This window comes from Typha latifolia, chromosome 13 (assembly GCF_019914945.1).
Source record: "Typha latifolia isolate L0001 chromosome 13, TyphaL0001v2, whole genome shotgun sequence".
NCBI classification, from domain to species: domain Eukaryota; kingdom Viridiplantae; phylum Streptophyta; class Magnoliopsida; order Poales; family Typhaceae; genus Typha; species Typha latifolia.
This window is the reverse complement of record NC_133098.1, coordinates 2,090,181-2,115,149: the sequence shown is the minus strand read 5'-3', so window position 1 is coordinate 2,115,149 and position 24,969 is coordinate 2,090,181. Positions and strand designations below refer to the sequence as shown.

Below are 24,969 nucleotides of genomic sequence, written 5' to 3'. Positions count from 1 at the left end.
AGAGACTTTTACCTTTCAACAAAAATCTTTAGAACCCATAATAGAAATGAGAGTACGGATCAAAAATTCAAAGAATCAAGTTGGTATTACAAAAATGTAAGGACAGCAGACTTGTTATTATGAGCTAAAATCTATATACAATTCTCTATAAACCAATAATACAAGATTCCAATGTGGAATTTCTAACTTGATTTGGGGACAAGAGTGGATACCCAAAAGAAAACTTGTAATTGAGTTGATCTATCCTATTCTGTATGAATAAAGATCTTTTTGTGGACTATAGAGAAGACAAATTCTTGACTCTTGAAGACTTTTATCATCCCAGTCAAGCAAGTTTGCAACCACCAGCTATTAGCTCTCGAAATGTCAAATGCATCATATAAGCTTCTCCGCTATGCTACAACAAGAATGAAATATTCAATTGATCAGTTGTAGGTTAACATAAGATGAACATTTGATGGGTTAACCATGCACTACCTACATTTCTCAATTGACAAAGATAACTACATCTGGCTGGCTTGTTTTAGCTCATTCTTAATTGCTACAGTGCAAGCTAACCACCTAGATGAAGATAACTAACTACATCTAGGTAGCATGTTTTAGCTTATTCTGAATTGCTACAGCCCAAGCTAACCACTTCTGCTACTTCAGCGTTGGTATCAATGATCTCCATTTCCTTCATTTTTTCAAGCTGCCTCAGAAGATCTAACCTCTCTTGTGAATAAGTCGATGGGATCTGCCAAACAACAAGAGATGAGTCTGCAGACCTACTTGAAATTATCTTCAATGAAGAATAGTTAGGAAGATGATACATACCAGGGCAGGTACATATCTTTGAATAAAAGCTAGGATAGCTGCATGCCCCACTGCAGTGACCTGGAGATGAGAATAATGATCTTATTGTCATCTATAAGTGCCATGATAAATCAAAAATATCTAATGCAGAATTCAGCAACTCTTCGTTCTAGAAGTGCACTATACTATCGAGGAGGTTTCAGATTCTAAATTTACCTCCCCCCCCAAGCATTCATTAGTGAATGTGACTCTGGAAATAAAGATATAAAGGAAGACTTCCTGAAAGCTACTAAACTTTTATCCTGAGAAGGAAAAGTGACCTGCTGCCATGAAATGAGGATTGTTGGCGGTATCATATAGATTTTGCCCAGGATGGCAGATAAATGCAAAATCTATCACTAAACGAACAATTATACTTAGAAGTAAATCAGCTTAACCAGGAATATGAACTAGCACACCAGTAGACAGAGACAAGAACACCACAGAAAATTATGATGTTACAATAAGACTTACAGGAAGAAGCATGAGAATTCCTATTGGGACAACAGATGCCAGGTCAGTCAGAGTTCTTTGCAGAGCCTTCTTTTCCTTCTCAGTAAGTTCATCTCCAGAAAGTGATCTTTTGAGCAAAACCATGGCAGCCGCTGTATCTACTGCTAACAGATGAGTTCCTTGCCAAACATCCTGCATTTGGGAAAAAATCAATTGAGCTAAATGTAAGTCTATCTGAGATAACGTAAAGTAGCTAGCCAGACAGAGCAACAAAGGATAGCAAGGTAGTATGGTGCCAAAAGAATGATATTTCCTGGTACATTTTAAGGCCTGAGCCCATTAAAATGTTGAAATTTATAGACAGAGGTCAAATGGTGATTAAAGTTAGATACAAAGAACTTATTTATAATATCATCTTGCAAAATAACTGCAAGCCTTCTTCTCTCTGGCTTCTATTACCATCACAAAATTTGACACGAAGATTTAAATGTCTTCAAGCAACAAACTGCTGCTAAAGAAATGTGATTTTACTTCAGGAAAACAGTCGAATATGGAAGCTATATTTTCAGATTACCTTGCCAAATACATGCTTCTTTGCTCTATTTGTGACTGTCACAAAATTGTCTCATTTTATGTCTTGAAGCAATTTGCTGCTGCTAAAAAGGAATGGAAGTTTGGTACAGAAGATACAGTTGAACAGAGAAGCTATTATTTCACTTATCTATACTTATTGTCCTGTTTATCTCTTATATGTTCTCACTATCAAACACATAGGAAGAAAATCAAACTAGCAAACGTAGAGTAAGGAAGAAAATCAAACTAAGAAATGTAGAGTAAGTCGTACCGTAGTCGTCTCCTTAATCTTCTTCACTGATTTGGCAATGAAATTATCCTTTTTTGGAGCTATCACTAACATAGTAGAAGCATGATTGTCTTTGTCATCTACAGGAACAGATTCCTGAGAGAATGTATATAGCATATAATCAAGAACTCAATCTCAAAGATGTAAGAGAATCAGCTGAGCTACATTAATACATGGAATATCATGATGCCAATCTTTAGAAGAGTGACTGTCAAGGAGGATTCAGTTTTCATAAAGTATTAACAGCACATCATTCCCCTTGTTACTGTGTGAAAGTATGGTGATATAGAAAACTTGCAAAAGATGACTAAAGACAATTGCAGGTCTCGTGAAAGATTGCTACCTCTGTAACATCAAAGCGTATAAAATGAAGGCAGATATTGCATTTGAAGATATCATGGTTTTGTAGAGCTAGGAAAGTAATTTATGAAATTTTTCTGATTAAATAGTCACTGCTCTGATGGCAGAAGAGGCCAGCAAGAAGCTCAAGAAATTGCTAAGAGCAAAAGATCCTAGAGAAGAACAAGTACATAGAAGGTAATCTATGGATATTCAAATATCAAGATATCTTTATGAGTACTTAATAAATTGGTTAAATGTCCATAGTTTACTGGCATACCTCCTCATCAGGTGCATCATCTGTACTCTTTTGGACTCTCTTTTCAAGCTGCAACAGTTCATCTCTCAACAGTTCAAACCGAAGGATATCATTTGATTCAGAGACCTGATTACTAGTTGAAGCAATAGAAACCTGCAGGAATTTTCTTATGATTATAAATTCTTTTTGTCACAGAACAATGACGCAAATAATCTATGGCATAGCCAAAAAAAAAAACTATATATATATATATACACACACACACACACACACACATACATACACTCAAGCAAACCACATTTTGTTAATTTCATTCCACTGGTAATTAATAAAGCATGGCATGTGTCTATCTTCTATCATGTTGTACAAAAGCTGGATAATATAATAAATGAGAGGAAAGGTGCTACTGATGTGCAGTATTGCAAGATCATAAAGGTAGTCTTCCACTAATATTAGATATCTGTACTTCTAGACCATCCTTTAGGTTAACTTTTATCTTAGGGAATCAAGTGGGGATAATAAAAGATCCCAAAAGATTTAAAAGGAAATAGTATATTACAAGTTACAACAATGTCAAAAAATGCAAGCAGTTGCCTTATCTGATCAGTGTCTCTTATTCAGTAGATGGATTTTAAACACATGAAAGATCATAATGTTATTAAAAGTGACGTAACCAGTAAATTAGTCATCAGGTATTATGCAACTAGAATGTACAAAGAGAAAACTAACTAACAGATACAATAAAGATAAAATTACAAATAACAACCCTGCATTTTGACTATATTACAAATAAAGCCCTTAGAGCCATCTATTTGCTAAAAAATACCAAACCACACCCTAACGTTTGATAGATAGATATAATTTAATCCAAACATCAGGTTAACTTAATTATAGAACCAAATTAAACCTTCAAAACACTTGGAGACAAATTAAAACACCAATTTCCAATAAACTAGGATCAAACCAAACCTCTAAAATACTAAAATCGCATTCAAATGCTGAATCCCACAAAATCAATGTACATATCCAAAACTATTGTTGTTTTGTTTAAGAGTCATATTAGAGAAGTGCGATAAGAGTAATTTAGAAAATATAAAAATATTATAAATGGACGAAATATTTTACTTTTGATTCCATTCTATCAGGTGCTTGTTTAAATTAAGCTTAATTCAGGATGTTGCTTGCTATTTTTTAGCGAGTAGGAGGTTCTATTTATAAATCATGAAAAGAGAGGATTTTATTTATAAAAGAGTCAAAATGTAGGGTGTTTTTTATAATTTTATCTACAATAAAATAACCTACCAAAGACTATTGTACTATATTTGGTCCTTGGAACTAGATAGAAACCCAACCCAAGTGCATTATCTTGTAAAAGGAACTTCAGACCAGAAGAATTTTAACCTTAACATTTAACTACAGTCATAAATCATTCTGGCAAGGGGTCATTAACACCCACATAGAACAGGTGCAGTTTCGGTGTACATTAGAACCTGTAAGAACTGTTGTCAATAAATGATGATTTGTATGGGACACTGCCTGAGTTCATGTAGAGATTAATGTAGCACCTTGAGTTATATGTTAAACTGTATACTAGAATTTCCATTATTTTAAGATTATCACAAGACAATTTTTTCCTTGCAGAAGGTTCCATATTAAAAACAAAAAGATATCAGAGTATGCATCTATATAAAACCAAAAAGACATTTTAAAAGTATACCGTACATTTTGATCAACTATTTCCACTCCAGTATCAAGTTTCCTGGTTGAATTCTGTATTAAGGAACTCCAAAGACCATGAGGTTTATCTTCCATCCTGACAAAAGATGATCAATTATTAAATAATACTAGATTGCATCATGAGGTTAATTCTATGATTGTCTGGACATATAGAACTAGATTGTTCTTCAACCAAACTTCAAATAGAAAGGAGTAAAAGTTGACCCTAAAATAATATGGTCAAACTTACCTCTCTGCTGGCTTTGGTACTGTTCCGCTCCTGTCAGAAGTTCTTCTGCCCTTCTTATTACGGTCTTTGTCACTAGAAGAGAGCGGGTTGTCATCAGCATCGACCTAATCAAATGGTAATAAATGTCAGGAAAAGAAACTGCTGCAGAGTTAAAAGCTCCTGATTTCACTACTTGCTCTTTTCAATGTCAATGATCAAGCAAGAGAGCTATGCTGAATTATATAACTGAAATATGACATCATACAAATAGAATAGCAAATGCTCTATAATATGGTGTTACTTGCAAGAAAGAAAGCTATGTGCTTAGATGTGTCCAATAACTTATCAAAGTACATTTCAGGAACCTCATTGAGCGAGCAAGTTCTTTCTCTACCCTCATGAATACAAATAAAACCTTCAAACAAAATATCCAACCCAGAGAGAGCATAGCTGCTGCTATGGGTGGTAGTTCAGAAAATTCAGAAAGCTATTTTCCTCCTGAAGGATAAAGTGCTGTTCAAGATTCACGATGGCAGGACTCTAGGAAGTTGGCTTCAGAGAAAGCTACCGACAATGATAAACAATACACCTAGTCATCCAACTCTCGAAATAACTCCACAAATAAAATCTCATGTATGATCAGTGTGAGAAGTCCAGGAAGATTGCTGAGTAACTATAACAAATTAAAAAAACCAATTAACCTCACCTGTTCTAGTGATGCTGCCTTCGCTCTAAAAGATGCCTCAAGGAACTCAGCCTCCTTTTTTAGCATCCTTATCCTCTCAAGGTCAGAACAGGCTGCTTTTAGTTGTTCTTTTCCAGAGTTGGAACTCGAAAGATGTAATTCTTGCAGTAAATTCTCCAATCTAACCAGAGCTTCTTCAACACTTTCAAGTGCCTGCAACCAGGAATTAGTTGAATTGGATACCAGACAGCATACAATAAGTTAAACTAGGAAATGTAAACACACAACAAACCATTTTATGTTAGAAACAGCTAGATGTGAAAACTAAACAATAATTACATAAATAACGGAGAGCATGAAAAAACATATGCCAAAAAGCATCAAAAGCAAGTAATAGATGAATCAAGCAGAACAAGGTGGTATCACCAGCATCAACTGCAATGCCTTAATGCCATTTTTTCACAAAGCCTATACTTTCTAAATATATTTTCCTAGATGCCAATTCTTCAGGATTTCCTTCATGCTTTAAAACTAAATAATTTCAGTTTTAACCTTTAAGCAACACCATTTTAGTTCTGACCACGGATGTGATCATCTGGAGAAGCAAAGAAATGACACCTTTTTCAACATAGCACAAGGTTGATAGCTATCTAACTGGGAATAGAACAAGTTTGAGTCTGACCACATTGATAACTAAGGGCGGGGGGCTATCCCTATAGCATTATAATTTTCTTTTTTGCTCTAATTAAGATAACTTTCTTCGCTATTGGTTAATGGCATTTTTTTCATGTCTCAACAGTAACCAAAATTAAGATACACAAAGTAGACCTTCTACACTCGTCTACTGCTAAAGCCCAAGGTCCACCTAAATTTACCAATCCAAAGATAGAAGAATTTACGTGCATTCTGCCATCTTCAATCTCAAGAAGAGCTATTTTACGACTTTGCAGCATCTTTTAGTTTATTCACCTTGTAAATGACTCATTTTATTTTTTCTATTTAATTGAAGGATGTGAAGATTCTAGAAATATTTACAGCCAGATTCCATAAAATAATTGATGTCCACTGGGAACCTCTCTTACTACCACACAAGCCAAATTTTATGTTTTTATGATTTTAATTTTTTTCTTACTTCCCTCTCCCTTCTCTTCCCCTCTCTCTCTCTTCTCTCTCTCTTTCTGTTGCATCTAGATATGATCATCGAGCGGGCCGGGCCAGGTTCGGGTCAGACTTTTCGGGCCAACCGGGCTTAAATATTTGTTTACGGCTCGACCCACCAATCACTCGGGCCGAACAGGGTTCGAGCCGGTCTAGAATAGTCTAGCCTATTATTGCCCGTCGGCTCGTGAGAGATCGGGCTAGCCAGCCCGACCCACCACCAATCATTTGGCCCAACCCACATTTTAGCTATTTTTAGATTTTTTTTACTATTAGCTTATTTTTAAAAAAAATATTTGTCCCTCCATTTAAAAAATAATAATAATAAATTAAAAAAATTTAATGTGTCTTTAAAAAAATGTAAAACAATACAGTACCAAAATTTTAGTTGATTTTTACTGTAGCAGAACGGGGTAAGTACTGTAGCAGAACGGGCAGGCCTAGTTGCAGGCCAAATGGGCGGGCTTCCGGGCCGGGCAGGCAAAGGGTTGACCCATGCAGCCCATGGGTAGTTCGGGCTCGGGCCTAAACCGGGTCCGGGCCGAGCACGGGCGGGCTGGGCTGTTTGATCAAGTCTAGTTGCATCCCACAACTTTTTTTTTCCTCTATTTCTTCTCTCTCCCTTCTCTTCCCCTCTCTTTTTCTCCTTCTCTTCTTCCCTCTCTATTATACTACCGTGGCCCACCTCTCTTTTTTTTTTCTTCCATTTCTTCTTGCTCTCTTCCTTCTCTTCCCCTCTCTTCTTCCCTTTCCCTCTTACCATCGCAGCCCACCTCTTTGTCTTTTTTTCCTCCATTTCCTCTATCTCTTTCAACTCTTCTCCTTTTCTTCTTCCCTCCCTTCCTACCTTCCTATTGCCGCAGCCCACCTCTCTCTCTCCCCCAACCCCCCCCCTCCCATATTGAGCTGTATCGACTGATCCCAACCCGATCTATTTCAGCCGATCCAACTCGAGATCGACTGAAACAGAGTTACATAGTTCTACCAGAGCCACCCTCAGTCCCACTCGACTGAGTTGAGTTTCTCCCATCTTAGGAGAGCTGGTGTGAATACAACCTTTAGACATATGTACACTCTAGTTGGGCAATAATTCATGAGAGAGACTTTTACGTTCTTTTTATGTTAGGATGTTTTAGTTTATTTCTCTTTTATTCTTTTTGCCTATATAAGGGCATGATATGTTCTTATTGAAGGTTACTGAATAATTTCATATTTCAAGGTTGTTTGTTCTTTCTCGTTGGTGGATTCCATAAATGTTATTACTTCGCTCGATAGTTTCGCTCTACATCACTACCCTTCCTACCAACACATTGCCAGTAGCAATCAAGACTCAGATTCTTACATGAGGCTCAAATCAAGCATGAAGCTTACCAACTTCTTGATATTCAGAGCCACTGCTTTTCTAGAAGGATATTGTAAAAGTTACTACAAGCTGACTTTTAGTTCCATAGACCAGAACATCTTATCTCAATGAAGAGTTATCTTCCAAAACTTGGCATAAACTCATTAAAACCATAAAGGTAACCTTGAAAAAACTATGTTTGAATACCTTGTCAAAATAACCTAAGTCTCTCTCCAGCAGTAGCTTCCTTCCACGCTCAAGCTGTTCTTGATGCTCTACAAAATTGTCCTTGTACCTGCAAATCATTTATCATTTATACAGAACATCTATTAAACAAAGGAAGTGAAAGTGTTCATTTTATGCATGAACAGCATAGAATGATAAGAGAAGAACAGGTTCACCTTGGCACTTACTTTGCTATACTTATACCATATTCTTTGATAGATTCGTTCAGCATTTCATGTCTAAAACATAAACAAAGAATTAGTGACTAGCTATACCTTAAGAGTTCATATGATATTGAACATTATCAGTATGAACCAGAGGTTAACAGACCCTCTAGATAGAAATCTTGTTGTTTTTATGTTAGCTGGATTTTCGACCCACGGGCTGTACTTGATAAAACTTGTCATCCAGTAATAACACACGTTTAATGCTCTAGAAATTATTTCCTCTTTAGTAACTCGTTGTTGTTTAATCTTAGTATCAGGTAGTCCATTTGATGTTGTACTTTGATAGAACGGAAGCCACTCCAACTCTTCACAAACTACCTGGATATCATAAATTAACATATATTATGATTAAGTGATGAGATTTGACAACTCTTTTCATCAAGATTGTTCAATTGTACACTCACCTCCACATATAGCTGATAAGAACTAATTGAAGATAGTTTTGGATAGGACAACACACTTCCCCCTATAAGATACCTGAAACAGTAGTGGGTACAATAAACTGGCATCAGAGCTATTGGGGAATATTTTTGTGGGAAAGATGGTCACTTCAAATTAGTGAACAAGAGAACAAAATTCATGTTACACAGACATACCTTATAATGCCTTCAATTGGGTCACCTATAGATGTGAAACCGTTCGAAGATAAAAATGATTGTGTGCTTCGGCCCAAGGAAATGAAAAACCCAAATATTGCTAAATCTTTTTCCAACACCTGCAGAATATCCCATATTAAACTGTGTAAACAATTAACTGGAATATATGCATCTACCAAGAAGAAAATGTTAGGATGTCCATATTGTCAAGCATCCATCAGTCTATGAACAAAAAGATTAAAAAAATAATAATGTGAATGGATACACCTTATGAGCTACAAAGACCAGTGCACACAATTTCCAAAATGATCCAGCAAAACAATATAATTATACATGCCATTATATTTAATATAATAGTTCCAGAAGAAATAATTCAATTAGTTGAATAATTTGTACATCTAGATAATTAAAAAAGAAAGTCATTAGCATGAATAATTTCAATCAGAGTAACAGTGTGGCCGTAGAACTCAGTTAATTGCAATTTTAGTAATTAATTATCTATTTCGGGAGTAAAAATTTATCAAATACGGGACGACTGCGCACAAATATTTCCTACATCAAGGTGACTTTGGTGTACAGACCTCAATACTCTCACATGTCGTCAGTCTTGACCATATTCTTTCCCGGCGAATAGCTTGTAGCAACTGTTTTTGAACAAGATCAATCCAAAATGATATCTCTTCAGCTCCATGATCACGATGCAAATTACCAATAGCAGCTCGAGGACCAAAATGGAAGAGAAATTCTCTACATAGACTGATAGCTTTCATTGAACGATACATACTTCTTATTGGGACAAAATCAAGGAGCATGTCCATCAATGTACCAGTAATATCAGGGACCATGGAGAGAAACTGCTGACAAGAAACTTTTGCTGGCCCAAGCTTTGTGATGGCAGCGATGCAGCTCAGTGCAAGCATCAGTAGTGAAACATCACTCGCTATGTCTGAGCTTGTAGGCTCTCCTTTACAGCATCTGACAGAAAGAATAATAATATCCATTCACCCTCAGCAACTTTATTTTGTGATCATGCATCTAAATGAAATTAAAACCATCTAAGTACAAGAACGTGGATATACATCGCTGTTGCAGCAGTAAAATGGAGATCCTTGTCAAAAAGATTTACAAATGTTGTGACAATGATTGGTTGTTGATGTGACCAAAACCATTCAGAAGCTGCTGGTTGCTTCCTGGACAACTCTTCCCGGATTGTGCTTTCTAATGGGCAACGCAACCGTAGTAAGCTGTATTTGAGCAAAGCAATTGCTGAAACTACACGTGGCAAGCAACGTAACAACATAATGCACAATTATAAGATAGAAAAACATGTACAAAAGCAGTAATTTAAGATTTCAGAAAATTAAGGATAAGAGGAAAGTAGCATAACAGAGAAAAGAATATGCTCTCAATCTATGCACAACTAGTAATAAGGAACATAAATATAGGTTTAATACTTTAATTACACTTACTCCCTGCACTGTAGGGTAGTATGGCAGCGACCCCATAACATTATATCAACGTTCAACTTTTTGACTGAAAATAATCATGTGTGATGCACATGAAGAATTTGTGATACCTATGCCCTTTGAATAAAAAACTACATTAATTTATGACCGAAATACCATTCTTCTTCATTCATTCGTTTCTTCTTCTACTTCATTCATTCCTTTCGTCTTCCTCCTCCACCCTTAAAAGAAAGTTCTTTTCTTCCTCAACCGCAATCCAAACCCTTCTTCCTCCTCAACCCCAATGCTAACCTAAACTTAAACCTAAACGCTTCTACAACTCCAACCCAAATCTAAAAATAAACCTTTCTGCCGCATCAACCCCAACCTAACCCCAAACATCAAAATCTAACTTATCAAACAAGGTGATAATCTAACGTCATAATCTAAACCACTTTCCATTGATGAAGGAGCATGAAATACAAAGTAAAATTTAAGCATTCACACACACAACATTCAAACTATTATGACGATATGAGTTTATCCAGTGGAAGCTTTCTGCATTTAGTAAATCTAAGCAAAATCAATTGACTCTTAGGAATCCCCAAAAGGCCAGCCATCTAGTTTTGTGTGAACACAACATGATGAAGTTGTTTCGACTAATACATTTCAATTTGGTCTCACTATGAACTCTTGTCAAAATTGTGTTTGAACTCTTGCTAGAGCTTTCGGACATATTTTCTTAAACATTATCAACCCAAGATTTCTTGAGATAAACAAACCAAGTTTCATGGGTTTATGGAAAACATAACAGAATCAAGGAATGTAGTAAACTCTCACACAGCAGGTAAAGTTGTTAACATCCGGTTCGTCTTCAAGATTTGAGAGCTACTGCAAGCCCCACAACGAAGGGAGGAAGGTGAGGGAGCAAAGTGTGAGGACCAAGAAAAGAAACGATGAGGGAAGAGGAGTAGCCGCATCAAAGGAGGACTCAGTCAAGGAGGCTAGGGAGGGAAGGATCGACGCCAGTCGAGGAAAGGACAAGAGAAAGCTTGGTCAGATGGGAGTGGTGGCGGACGAGGAGGCGGTTGGTGAGGTCCGTGTTGGCGGAGAGGTTGTTCTCGCCAGAAGAGTACATGGTGTTGATGATGTAGGTTATAGTTAGGTTTCGAGAGAGGTGATGTGGTAAGATGGAGGTCGCAAGAGACTCACGTTTCATCCCATTAATGGTAAGAGGGGTATAATGGATATTTCACATACATCTTAAATCTTTTATATATCAGTCAATAGAACTCTTGACGTGAATTAGATCAGATCGAATCGCATCATGAGGATATTGGGTTCGATGAATCGAGTTTATTTATTTTTAATTAATTTATATTTATCTTTTATGTAAACCCTTAAGGTACATCTTGTTAAGCCATATAAGTCACTAAGGCAAGTTCAGTTAAGTCACCCAAGTCACTAAGATAAGTTCAATTAAGTCATGTAAGCATATAAGACAAGTCCTAGTTCGAGTTGTATAAGCTTTAGGGGGGTTAAGTTCGAGTAGGACTCATTGTACCCAACCTCTATATATAGAAGGGCTGGGCTTCGTTGTTTATTAGTCCATGTATCGAAGCATTGAAAAATTATTTTAGTCTTGTGTTTATCTTAGGAGTAAGGATAACATAATCTAGGAATAGAAGTAAGTTAATCATAGCCGTTTATTTTCTTAGGATATTTCTAAGTTAAAACTCTTAATTCTACATCCAACTCATAGCCACCATCACCTCCAGCAGTCACCCTACCTTACGGTCATCCATTACCACCCTTGGCCATTTGCACCCTCCAACGACTACTGCAATATCAGATATTTATCGATCTATTCTGTTCTGACATTATTCCACAATTTTATTTATATTTTTTCATCTCGACCTTTGATTTATGTAAAACCAAAATTATTAGAACCCTAACTTTCGAAGCTACCACCATCTAAATTTTCATAATTTTCTTTTATTCAAATCGGTCCAAATCTGGTTCGTAACATTAGTATCAGAGCTGACCCTCTGACTTTTATCCACTTTTCTGAAGATATCTTCTAATCTAGCCATCTAATCTGTGGGAAACTATATTCACTAAAAAGATCTTTTTCAAGGTTACAACCTATCAAAATTTCATATCGATCCAACAACCAGATCTACCGAAAACTCTCTTTAAACAATATAAATTTCTGTCTAGAAACTGATTCGAATCGGATCAAGCCGGTTCGTATCAACTCTAGTATTGCACAACATGGATAAGGATAAAAAAATTTATCACACATTCTGTTAATGTCGTCGACTCCATCTCACCCTGATAATTTGAGGGTCTGGTTGTATCGGAAAAAAAAAAAACGTTAAGGGTCACTTCTATACTACCCTTTAGTTCAAGGGGTGTAAGTATAATTAAACACAAATTATAAATATTTATCCTCAGTTCCCGAATTCATATAATGTTTTTCTAATATATAATCCAAAACCACAAAGATAATATACTTGTGCCACCATGTAAAGCTTTAGAGGAACTAATAATTGCAATATTGGTAAACATTTTCAAATGAAGGAAATATATAATGATGAATGACAAGACATCCAGTGATAAGGTCAATAAAGATTACACCATCAAGAAGAAAAAAAAAAGGAAAAGTGAAGTCCAGAGATACAAACATAGCAAAACAATACTGACCTTCTTTCTATAGAAACATTGATATCTCTATTGTTTCCATCTCCCTGTGATGAAATCTCAATTGCTGCTTGCAATAAAGAGTTCACAGCAGCCTGTGGAACAATAAATTTTGGACAACCATAAGAACACTATATTTTTACATCTAAAGAAAGACTAAACTACTTGTCAGAAACAACAACAATACTTCCTGCAGTGCAGATTATTGGCAGAGGCAGATCACTAAATAGAACTCTGTGAAAAAGTCCAAAAAAGTTAAAAAAGAAGATGTTGTAAACATCCTTCGAGAGGTGTTTGCCCTTGGAACAGGTAATCTCATTTAATTTTTGTCAAGTTTATCATTTATTTAGGAAGAGTAACCAAGCAGCTAACTGTGAACATGGAGATGATAGGTTTTCCGCATGATGGTGGCTAAATGATCAAATAATAAAAGCTACCAAAATGTGAAAGTAGTGCATGTTATTCTTTAGGTTTAGGTCAGGCATAATCTCCAGGACATATGGTGGAAAGTATACATCAAGTAGAAAAGAAGAGAATGCATAACAATATGTACTTACTCCTGGTACTAAGAGAAAAGTTCCCATTAGTTTGATCTAAAAGCTTATGTGTCCAAAATTTAGCACCTAGTCCGAGCTTCTTCTTTAGACTTGGTATTTGCGATAAGACCACAAAAGGAGTAAGCAACAGCAACAAATGGGAGGTGATTTTCACACCTTTATCCAGGCCAATGTCTAGCTGGACATCAGTTATGGGACGAAATCAAGTTGTCGCTGAGAGATAGTAATAAATTAGATACCTTTCACAAAATAATTGTGCCTTTATTAACTGCAGCAAAAGATGCTACTATATGGTTGGACTTCTTGATTGACACAAAGTACTCCCATCAGATAACATGCTGACCCAGCATCTAGTCGACAAAGTTATAAAGCTAGTACAGTATGGCCTTCCACACCAAGGATGAATTCATGGAAAGAAGATTCTAAAAGGATTAACATTTTTAAGAAATCAGATCATTGATGAGGATTTGTAGTGTTTCCTTAGAAGGATACGTGAATTCATATGCACATAAACAAATTAAAAGAGCTCACCCTCTCAGATAACACCAAACATCCAACGACTAAGAAAGTAATTGTTATTGGAGGTAATTTTGAACAATAACATGACATACAGGCTACAGTTAGTTCATGTGAACCACAGTTCTTAATAATGTTGGTTGCATACCTGATAAGAAAGTGTCCTAATCCATGCATTCTCATCTACACCAAGCCATGCCTTTGAGAACCAAGAGCTCTTTGATGATGAACTGTGTTCTAGAAGACCTAATTCAACAGTTCTCGCTGCATTATGTATGGATTGAATAAGTACACTACTTAGGTCTTCACTTTGTAAAGATTGATCCAACTTAACCCTCATTTGCTCCACGTCACTATTTGAACTTGCATGTGAATTTCCATTGACTATTACACCATCATCAGGAGAAGTCAGCAGAGTTGAACGCTTCATCCTTCTATCTCTGTGATTAGGTAATGAGTGTCTCTTGTATTCTAGCCACCTATACCTAAGAGTACCTTCATCATATCCTGAGAGTGCATCCCTTAAAGAGCACCTTCTCTGGGAAGTCCGAGGGTAATGTCTTCGGTGGTTCAAATCAACACCACCTTTGTAGATAAACTTTATACCTAAAACTTTGTGTGACGCATAAAACTTTGAAGAGCTGCACACATTAAGAGCTGATAAATCAGTAGCCATATAGGATGTATTTACTTTTTCTTACATTATATCAGATATAATTACAGACAAGAAACTGATCGTGAACGGAAAGAAAAATATGCTGAGCAATGACAACATAACGTAGCAATCAATATGATTACTAGCAGCTGATTAACTCTGCAATTTAACTGTAATTGACCTAAGTGAGCAATTAAGAATAACTTGACAGATATTTTCCCGAAATGTACTAGCATAAACGAGGCATAAAACTTGTAGAAATCTAAATAGCATCCTAAATCCTTCTACCTACTCCTCAGAACACCATTTGCAAAGGCAATCACCAAGATCCAACTCAAGCAACGAAGAACTGCTCAAATTAAAAGACAAACCGTATAGAAAGAGAAGCAGATCTAAAGAGATAACCTTGTGACGGAACCAGCCATGATCCTCACTGTGGGGACTTCGCCCCCGTTCGAGAAACCGAGCGAGCATCGGGTAGTGAAGTGATGGTGGTGCGACGCCGTCGCCATTGTTGCTCTCAGCTAAGCACTCGAGCGAGGATCCAATAATTCGAGGGTTTCATCTTTGTCTCTTTGGATTAATCTGAAGGAGCACGCGAGGAATCCAAAGTCGAGAGGAAGGAGAAGGGTGATGGAGAAATCGAGAGGGATAGGGTTTATATTGTCAGAATTTTGTGGTGGATAAAAAGCCTAGTACCATGTGGGCCAAATTGGAAATAAAGGTCCTTCGCGGGTCCACAATGTAAATTTTTATTCTAATTTTTGGAACTTTCTTTTATAATTTTATTTACTCAATCTAACTTGTACTCTCTTTTTTTAACTAACAAACTTGTACTTTTTAAGATTAAATACTTTCTCGTTCCAAATAGCACAATATGTCGAATAACTAATAACAGACTAATCTTTCAAATTTAAACGACCTTTTTTTCTTACTTTTTCTAATAGAATTCAATTTCGATCTTTTGTCTTTCATGACTTTGTTTGATGCTTGTGGTCAACGTCTTTGATATAGAAGGAAATTAAGCTACCGTATATCTTTTTGGTCAACTCCTGGACAAATCTACCATATATTTAAATACGCATTATATATAACTATAAATATAGAATATAAATTCTATAAGTAATATTTTTGAATCAGTAGGACATTAATGTGGCTCTCGTTGCGAAATGGTCCTGGAAATGTTTGTTTTTAAAAATTAAATTGGGAAATAAATATTATGGGTCGAAGATATTATAGAAAAAATAGACGAATTTAAGTTGTTAGCTTCTAAATAGATTTTTTTTCCTTTTTTGGAGGAGTGTTCTTCAAATAGGCTCCTCTTTTAGAACTGAAATGTATAAAATTCGAGGGATGGATGTTAAATTCTAAAGAGATATTTATGTTGGAGAGTGTTCTTTAACGATTGTGTTTCCTAAGTTGTTTGATATTACTTCGAATGAAGATCTTCACATATTTGGGATAAGAAAAACTAACATTTTTGTATAATTATTTTTTAGATAAGAGTTTATAGAATTACAGTTGAGACGACTTCTAAACTATGGGTTTTAAACCTACGGTCCTCCGTAAGAATAATTAATATGGTGGAGATTTAAATATCTTTTTAATAAATTATTTAAATATATTTTTTGACTAAATGGTGGAATGATTTTAAGAATAGTTCGTGGAAGATAGAGATTCATTTGAAAATAAAAGCCTTCATGTGTCTTATTTGTAATAATCAAGTTCTTACTAGTATAATTTGGCTAAGCATAATTAATTTCGCAATATCCAATATAATTTCTGCAGCAATAATGAAAGAGGAAAGCATTTATTTTTGAAAATGTAGTTTTTGCTGAGTATATTTTATAGCAGATAAGGTAAATTTGATGCAATTTTGTGTTACATGGGAATGTTGCTGATATATGAAAAGCTAGAAAATATGAAGGAGTAAAGAGTGATTGTAAAAGTCTTTTGAAAGATGTGAATGACAAGTTATATTTTATTAATTTAACTAAAAGGAACGATAATATTTTTAATAATTATAAGCCTCGGATGGCTCAAGAGTTGATCTATCGAATTAATATGCTATTAAGATTGATGAGTAATTTATGGCTCGGTTGTTAATGTCGATTATATATTTTGATATGTATTTTTATTTGTGGTTACTATGTTAGTTTGTTAGTGGTGTTGTATTAGTTGTGAAATAATAATTTACTCACTTGCTGTGTAGGTGTTAATACTTACATCTAAGTATTTTAGTGGTGCGATATTGAATGAGAGATAGTAATCTCCTACTTGATTGCTTATACGTGGATAATGTATGGTTACTATGGATTTATCTTAAATTGAACTCAGATTTGACTTTTGTTACAAAATACATATACATACTTAAATAAATATTATCTAAGTTATATCTACAGGAAAACATGAAACTAACCATTTTCAAATGATCAAAAAAATTTATTTTAGGCTATCACATGTGTTTCAAGATATAACATGGATGGTATCTTTTAGTTTATGATGTTGATAATATAGAAATAGATAAAAATAATTCTTATGAACATTATTTTGCTTAGGAATATTATTATGTCTCTATAGTTTTCAGAAAAAAAATTTAAGAGAGTTTGTATATGATGGGGAATCTATAGGTAAAAATTATTACCTGTTTACGATTATTTCGAAATTTTTTACCGAACTCTTAAGACACTATCTATAAAAGCAATTGCTCTGATAACATATCATCTTTAACAAATAGCCTCTTTAGTAAAAAAAATATTTAATAATATAATTTTATTAAATTTATAAAAGTCGTTGCTGAGCAGGATAAGAATTGAAGTATTTTTAGTAGATTGGCCAAAAACTCTATTTAAAAATGTAAATAATAAAGGTGCTACAATTCATTTTCTCCACGTGTAAAAATAAGCTAATGGCGGGCTAATCTATGGTGCGGCGCGGCGGCGATTCTTAACCGTTGGATGTTTACTTTACATCTCCGGTCAGTGGAGAAGATCCCAACTTAAACTTGTCGTCGTCCTCCACTCTCCAGCCACTTCTCTTTCTGCCTCTCTCCTCCTCCTCGTGCTCTCCGATCTATCGCCATGGAGAGCATCGCCTTCACACGTCCCTTCGCCTCTCCAATCCTCCTCCGCCAAATCCGACCTCCTTCTCCTTCATCTCCCACCATATCCTCCGCCCGCCGCCCCTCCTACGGCGCCCTCCGCCACCGCCCATTCCTTCACCTCCGCCGCAATCAACACCACTCCCTTCATCCAATCCAAGCCTCCTCGTCCTCCCCATCCCCATCTCCATCCCCGTCTCCCTCCACATCCTCAATCCCTATCCCTGACCCTAAATCCCCTCCTCCCCAAGGCGCGAAGCCTTTACCCCTCGCCATCTCTCTCGCCGTCGGCTTGGCCGTCCGCTTCCTCATCCCCAAGCCCCCCGAGGTCTCGCCTCAAGCGTGGCAGCTCCTCGCCATCTTCCTCTCCACCATCGCCGGGCTCGTCCTCAATCCTCTCCCCGTCGGTGCCTGGGCGTTCCTCGGCCTGACGACCGCCATCTTCACGCGAACCCTAACCTTCTCTGCCGCCTTCGCGGCATTCACCAACGAGGTGATCTGGCTTATCGTGATCTCCTTCTTCTTCGCGCGAGGGTTCGTGAAGACCGGTCTCGGGGATCGGATCGCCACATACTTCGTGAAATGGCTCGGGAAGAGTACACTAGGTCTGTCGTATGGGCTCACCATTAGTGAGGCATGCATTGCGCCCGCGATGCCGAGTACTACGGCGAGGGCCGGCGGGGTGTTTTTGCCGATTATTAAGTCCCTATCACTCTCGGCAGGTAGTAAGCCAGGGGATCCCTCGGCAAAGAAACTTGGATCCTATTTGGTTCTGTCTCAATTCCAGGTATTGTTCTTCTCCATGCCAAGAGCTATTAAATTCTTTGATTTGTTGGTAAATTTACTAAGATAGTATTAGAATATAAAAGACTCTGTTCTCGTTACGCTGAAGCATTTGAGAAAGGATGAGGAATCATCAATTTAATGCTTCATCATTTGTTGAGTGAGAACTTCGGTTCATCAATTGATTATACTGTTAGAGATCATGCTGTCCAAAAGGGCTTCATTGGTGTAGTTTCACTTCTTCATGTGTAGCTCGATCCTCTTACATTAAATATTTCAAGGGCTTATTCGTTTGTATTTTCTTTTTCTTTTTTTGATGCATGACAGTCTGCTGGTAACTCGAGTGCTCTTTTCCTAACTGCTGCAGCTCAAAACCTCTTATGCCTTAGATTGGCAGAGGAACTTGGTGTCAGAATTGGAAGTCCATGGGTGTCCTGGTTCAAGGCTGCAAGCTTACCCGCCATTGTGGCTCTTTTAGCTACCCCGTATCTGTTGTACAAGATATTTCCACCAGAAATTAAGGACACTCCAGATGCACCTGCTTTAGCTGCAAAAAAGCTGGAGCAGATGGGGCCTGTGACTAAGAATGAATGGGTGATGATTGCTACCATGCTTCTTGCAGTTTCACTATGGGTTTTCGGGTAAATAGTTTCTTTCACAGTATTAACATGGTATATTACGAGAAAAAATGTTGTTCCTTTTATTCTTTAGTTGTAGGCTGGTCATGGTAACTTTGACGTTTTCACCTTGCAACTAACAAATTTAATGCGTTTAGCTTGTGCAATAGCTGTCACATAAGTGTTGCTAACATACTATTCATCACAAGGACATCCACCCTGCTGCTTTCCTTTTAATCGGGCCATGCTGAGAGATGTCTGTTGCTAGTTGTCAAAGATTTTCTTTTTCTTAGTGATTGCAATTTTTTTGTAGTGTTATATATGCACGACTGGAATATTTTTCCTTTGAAAGGCAAACATCTGTCCATTTATTGTAACTAAAGGAAAGTATTACAGATCTAAAATAAACTGAAAAGATTGTTTTGAAAGAGTGTAATGCCCAGTTCGACCTTTAAAACCAAAATTAAAAGATCATCTCTTTATTGTCAATGAGCACTGTTGCACATCAAAAAAGCTATCACTGCTATCTTGTCGAAGATGTGGAGTCAGATACAACCGTCAACCTTAAAAAATGATTTTCAGAACTGTCATTTTAAAAAGAAAATTAAATATCAATTAGAGAATTTTGATGGCATTTCTGTTTTGGAACTTGCACAGCTGATTGCACTGGTACAGATCTGATGAAAATTGCTAATGCTCATACAAAGACAATGGAGCTTCCACAAAAGGACAACCGGTAGAAATTGGAAAAGGCTCTATAGCATCCGAGCTATTGATTTTGTCAGCTTAAGAGATGTTTTCTTATTCTTTTCATTCCCTTAATTTCTTCCTTTATGTCTTTCGCTCGCACTGCTTTTTTCCCTTGTACTTCTCTTCTCTAATTTTTATTCCTAGATTCCTAACGATTGGGTTAAGTTTTGAACTGAAATAGAAGGGGATGCCCCATTGTCTCTAGCAAAAATGATTGGATGTCCTTAGCTATAGAGCATGAGTAAACATATGAGTTATTTGAGATTGGCTTATAGGTTTTTGCTTTTGATAAAGAAAACAATTTTTATGTTAAAAGATTAGTAGCTTGAAGACTCTGATTCTGTAACTGTATAATCAATTATAAGTTTATAATCTTGTTGCATCACTTATAAATGTCATTATTTTTTCTAAAGCATAATGGACCTGTTATCAAAATGGTATGCCCTCGATAAAATAAAAGTCATTTCTAAGATATAAAGTTGGGTTTTAAAATTTTCTATGCTCAAATAATGTAGAAATTATAAAGGTATTTGTATCCATGCAGAGATGCTCTTGGTATAGCAAGCGTTGTTGCAGCAATGCTTGGGTTGTCTATCCTTCTCCTTCTTGGCGTATTGGATTGGGATGATTGCCTAAGTGAAAAATCTGCATGGGATACCTTGGCTTGGTTTGCAGTTCTAGTTGGAATGGCAGGGCAGCTGACAAATCTTGGGATAGTGTCTTGGATGTCAAATTGTGTTGCGAAGATTCTTCAATCTTTCTCATTGAGCTGGCCTGCTGCATTCTGGGTTCTTCAGGGATCCTACTTTATAATCCACTATTTATTTGCAAGTCAAACTGGGCATGTAGGAGCTCTCTACTCGGCATTTCTTGCAATGCACTTAGCAGCTGGTGTTCCTGGTGTAATATCAGCACTTGCTTTGGCATACAATACCAATCTTTTTGGTGCACTAACACATTATAGTAGTGGTCAGGCTGCTGTCTACTATGGAGGTACTTACCTTTTCCAACTCTTTGGTTAGATTCTTCCATCTATATTGCAGACTTGATTCAATGGTTTCACTTGATAGTGCAGATTAAGCTACCAAACAAGTCATCAGAAATTAAAATAATGATTCTTTTGTATATGAATAATTGTCTTAGTTACCTATTGTGAGAAGTCCTAGATTCCTACACCTGAAGCATTCATCTCCCTTTTGAGATTAGTTATGAACTGCGATCCATTTTCTTTTAGTTGTTGAATAAAAAGCCTCTTCTTCCTCTGGTCTGATGTTGAATCAACTTTTTCTTACCCTGTTTCTGTTTCTGCAGCGGGATATGTGGATCTTCCTGACATATTTAAGCTGGGTTTTATAACAGCCTTGATTAATGCTGTGATCTGGGGAGTTGTTGGATCCATATGGTGGAAATTTTTGGGACTCTATTGAGTCTGTTTTTACTGCAACTCTGCAAATCTAGACAAGTTTTCTCTCAGCCCCTGAAGTTCTAGTGTTTCATAATCATTTGCTGAAAATAATTATGTTCTTTCTAGGATTTCCAAATTCTTTTGACAGTAAAATGGAACTCTGTTCCTGCCATCTTTATGATTTACATGATGATATCAATTCTGAAATCTCAAGTTTGCTGAATGTTTTATTAGCTCATTCAAAATTGTACGCTATGACCATCTTGTACACTTCTGAGCATCCTTAATTTGCCAACTAATCCTTTTTAGTATTTTTTTTACCTTAATGATCACATATTATTTCATAAACACGTCGAAAGAGCTCGATAGGAAGGTTGAGGACTTGAAGTGCAGTTCTAGATCACTTTTAAGTACGGCAGGATCAGTATGTTTTATGTTCTACTCCAAATTTCCAATCTAATGGAGATCGCTTCTCTATATATTGCATTGTTATTTTTCATGTAATCGCCAGAATTTTGCTGATTTTAGAGTAAAAAAGCCATCTTATCACTATTTGCAACAAGTATGGAGGCCAATACGTTCTATTTGGATTAGAAAATAGAGAATTGCAAGGTCATACTGTCACACATACATAGTTCTTTTTTGAACAAAAATAAGTTGAAAGGAAGTAGTTCCATTATCGCGTAATTTGTTTTTGACTGTGAACTAGTATATTTTCTGGGAAAAACGCTGCCCTTAACGTCATTTGAGGCGTATGTTCAAAATAATTCAACAAAGAGAGCTTTATTGTCAAACTAAAATGATAAAGTTACCTTTCCTACTGCTCCCAAGTTTCAGCAAATAATGTTTCTCATCTTTCTTTTCGTCTTTCTGTTGCTTCTTTTCTGCTAATCAATCCGAAGCTGGAACATGGTCTAAAACTGAGTCTTCTATAATATATATATATATAGCCTCAGTGGAACTTTTTATACTGGTTTTTTCACCTCATAGTCAGAAGACATATTAAAGATGATTGACATAATCATAAGTAGTATGGATGTTGTCATTTGTGAGAGAGAATTCAATGGTGTCTCAATTAAACCGGTGATATCGGGATTCAAACTCGGGAACTCTCGTATACCGTGAGTCTCTTTCATCATTTGAGCAATATTTTATTGGCACGGAAGTATGAGGTTGTGGCAAAGAAGAATTAGAAACTTGATGTTATCTTTCCATTTTCTCTCTTTGGCTAACCAATTGGCAGGATTTTGGGAACATTCTGCAAAGTTAGTCATGCTTAATGATAAGACTGGAATTGAAGGATTTCGTAAAGCAACAAAGTTGGGAGTTAATAATTATTTCTTATGTTTGATTACGCACGACTCTGGAAAAGGAGATGCATGAATTGTTTCCTGAGGAAGAATAATCTAGATGCGCATATAGTGGTATGTGATTTTAATTCTCTTGATGCTATTATGTTATTGACTTGGTCTCATTCTTTCCATGTAGTAGTGTAAAAGTAACAAAATTTTGTAAACAAGTTTAATCTGCTTCATATAAGGGTTGTAACTGAGGGGGTAAAAAAATGGAAGAAGTATATTATGTTCATATATAGACAGCAATTCTTTAAAGTGCTTCTTCCTGTAGAATTTGGGATTGATCTAGGAGGCTCATTGCTTGACACGGTAATCGTTCTTCTTACTCTCTGATTCATATTACTTCACATGGACCTGAAAATCCACAAGTGAAGACTAACGGTGAAATTTTTTTTTTGAAAAAAAAGAATCGAGAGAGAATAATGGTCAAGATAAATTGTTGTTATGTACCTTTAGTTAGAAGAATAGCTAATAAATTGCTTATCTACGTTGTGTCGTAAAGTGTGAAAGTTCATTATCCATTAGTGAGCCAGGTAATTTTGTCATATATTTAGAGGAGCTATTTTAAGCATAAATTGGTGTTATTTGATGTCATACTGCCTCCATGCCTTGTCTATTTGATCTTCATTCCTTTGACATAAATTCTTTCCAAATTTGTGGCCTCTTGTTTGGGTTATCTTCTTGAGAAAGAGACTGCTGATTTCTCCATCAAATTCTTAATAAGTTCCTTGTGACACTTGCTATCTTTGGCCCTTCAATTAATCAACTATTTTAGGAACTGAAATCCATTTTAAATCAGAAGAATCTATCAAGGGGAGAAAGATAGGTTTGAAATCCAGTTTTGACTTTATTATTATTATTATTATTATTATCATTCTTTTGGTATGATTAGGCTTGTTCTAACATTGAGCGATATCTAGGTAGGATGTCCATAATATTGATATCTAGTTTGTAACAAAATAGATTTTTTTTTTTTTTTTTTTTTTGGGGGGTGGGTGGGTGGGGGAGACTCCTTATCTAAAGGAGCTTTACCTTTCTGATCCCAATTCCCAGGTATCAAGCTTTTTGCAGTTAAATAAAGTACTAGCCCTAAACTACCTCTTCCCATATGCATCATGCCATCCATTACTTGTCCACCAGCAAAGCTTAATCTCATCCCCCCCCACCCCCTGGTGTGGAGTTTGTTCCTTGTCCTTCTCTCTAACTCAACTAATTAGCCTAAGTTTTCTTTCCTAAAGTTATTATCACTTGTCCTTTGTGTGATCATGACATGTGTGAAAAACTTGTGGGGGAGGGGAAAGGGAACAAGGAAAGCAATTCCATCTCTCCCTATCTTCTTCTTTCTTTTTTTCTAGGCTTGCTTTCCCACATGGCACACACCATGCATAAAAGTTTAAGTACCTCAATTGCTTTCCTCCTCCTCCTCTGTGCTTCAGCTTTTCCTTTTCTTCTTCTTTATTTGTTATTTTTCTCTCTTGCAGGATTCCATTAGGTGGACGCCTAACATAGGCTCTATCAGGAAAACCAAGAAAAAGGAGAGCAGGCCATCACTTTCCTAACCTACATAGAGAGAGAAAGAGAGAGAGAGGGAAAGAGCTTTTTGTGTAGATGCCTTTGCATGTCTGTTCCTAAATCCAATGCAATTGATTACTTTTAGATGAGAGATGGATGACATGTCTGTTCTACCTGTGAACTTCTCTTTTGGATTCTTTGCCACCTTGGAAAGTTGAGGGAAGAGAGAGAAAGAGAGAGAACTTTCTTTTCTTTTTCTTTCTTTTTATTTCCTTCAAGTGAAGTAGAAGTCTTCCCCTTAGCCCTTAGTGAAAAAGAGCTTTTTTGGTGTCCATTTTATTGGCATTGGCCAACATAACTTTCAGCAGGTGGATATTAAACTTAACAGCAGTGATTATTGACTATGGTTAATATAAGACTCTTAGTTGCTTATAGGAATGAATGGTGGGTGATTAGATAGATGGGTGAGGTTGAATGGAGGATAATGATGATAAGTTACTAGTAGTTAAGCTGTCCTTTATGACTGTTTAACTTTATTATATATCTTATTTGCCTGAGAAATAGTGATATATCCAGATATGGGCTTAGTTTAGATCTTTTCAGATCTTGTATCAAATAGAAGTTGGTAAATTATGAACATATAATT

General features: G+C 36.3%; 2 protein-coding genes across 5 annotated transcripts; one reads left to right on the top strand and one right to left on the bottom strand.

The window, feature by feature from the left end:
• Window positions 1-38: 38 nt before the first annotated feature.
• LOC140799874 (uncharacterized) lies at window positions 39-15,445 on the bottom strand. Of its 4 annotated transcripts, none has more exons than XR_012111090.1 (19): window positions 15,207-15,445; window positions 14,295-14,787; window positions 13,077-13,168; window positions 10,005-10,169; window positions 9,507-9,900; window positions 8,926-9,044; window positions 8,734-8,806; window positions 8,433-8,647; window positions 8,291-8,341; window positions 8,085-8,172; window positions 5,399-5,590; window positions 4,714-4,817; window positions 4,470-4,560; window positions 2,769-2,900; window positions 2,132-2,245; window positions 1,309-1,479; window positions 817-876; window positions 478-736; window positions 39-397 (listed from the first exon to the last, which is right to left on the bottom strand). XR_012111090.1 is itself a non-coding variant. In XM_073154383.1 (18 exons), the coding sequence occupies exons 1-18, from the start codon at window positions 15,311-15,313 to the stop codon at window positions 605-607; spliced, it is 2,793 nt and encodes a 930-aa protein (XP_073010484.1). In that variant the 5' UTR covers window positions 15,314-15,445; the 3' UTR covers window positions 39-604. The 4 variants fall into 4 exon arrangements, 1 of the variants encoding a protein (XP_073010484.1); XR_012111089.1 differs by having other exon boundaries at window positions 482-736; XR_012111091.1 differs by lacking the exon at window positions 14,295-14,787 and having other exon boundaries at window positions 482-736; window positions 15,207-15,428.
• A 2,250-nt stretch (window positions 15,446-17,695) lies between these two features.
• LOC140800429 (dicarboxylate transporter 2.1, chloroplastic-like) lies at window positions 17,696-21,663 on the top strand. The gene is made up of 4 exons (XM_073155226.1): window positions 17,696-18,688; window positions 19,012-19,325; window positions 20,596-21,044; window positions 21,363-21,663. The coding sequence occupies exons 1-4, from the start codon at window positions 17,882-17,884 to the stop codon at window positions 21,476-21,478; spliced, it is 1,686 nt and encodes a 561-aa protein (XP_073011327.1). The 5' UTR covers window positions 17,696-17,881; the 3' UTR covers window positions 21,479-21,663.
• Window positions 21,664-24,969: the final 3,306 nt, after the last annotated feature.

Bases quoted from the DNA above. Each gene is read 5' to 3' on its own strand.
- LOC140799874 (XM_073154383.1), bottom strand. From the start codon at position 15,313: ATGGCGACGGCGTCGCACCACCATCACTTCACTACCCGATGCTCGCTC. The intron at 10,170-13,076 runs GTCAGTATTGTT...GCTCAAATACAG, and splicing joins AATGTTTCTATAGAAAGAAG to CTTACTACGGTTGCGTTGCC. The intron at 2,246-2,768 runs GTATGCCAGTAA...ACATTCTCTCAG, and splicing joins ATGATGCACCTGATGAGGAG to GAATCTGTTCCTGTAGATGA.
- LOC140800429 (XM_073155226.1), top strand. From the start codon at position 17,882: ATGGAGAGCATCGCCTTCACACGTCCCTTCGCCTCTCCAATCCTCCTC. The intron at 19,326-20,595 runs GTAAATAGTTTC...GTATCCATGCAG, and splicing joins GTTTCACTATGGGTTTTCGG to AGATGCTCTTGGTATAGCAA. The intron at 21,045-21,362 runs GTACTTACCTTT...CTGTTTCTGCAG, and splicing joins GGCTGCTGTCTACTATGGAG to CGGGATATGTGGATCTTCCT.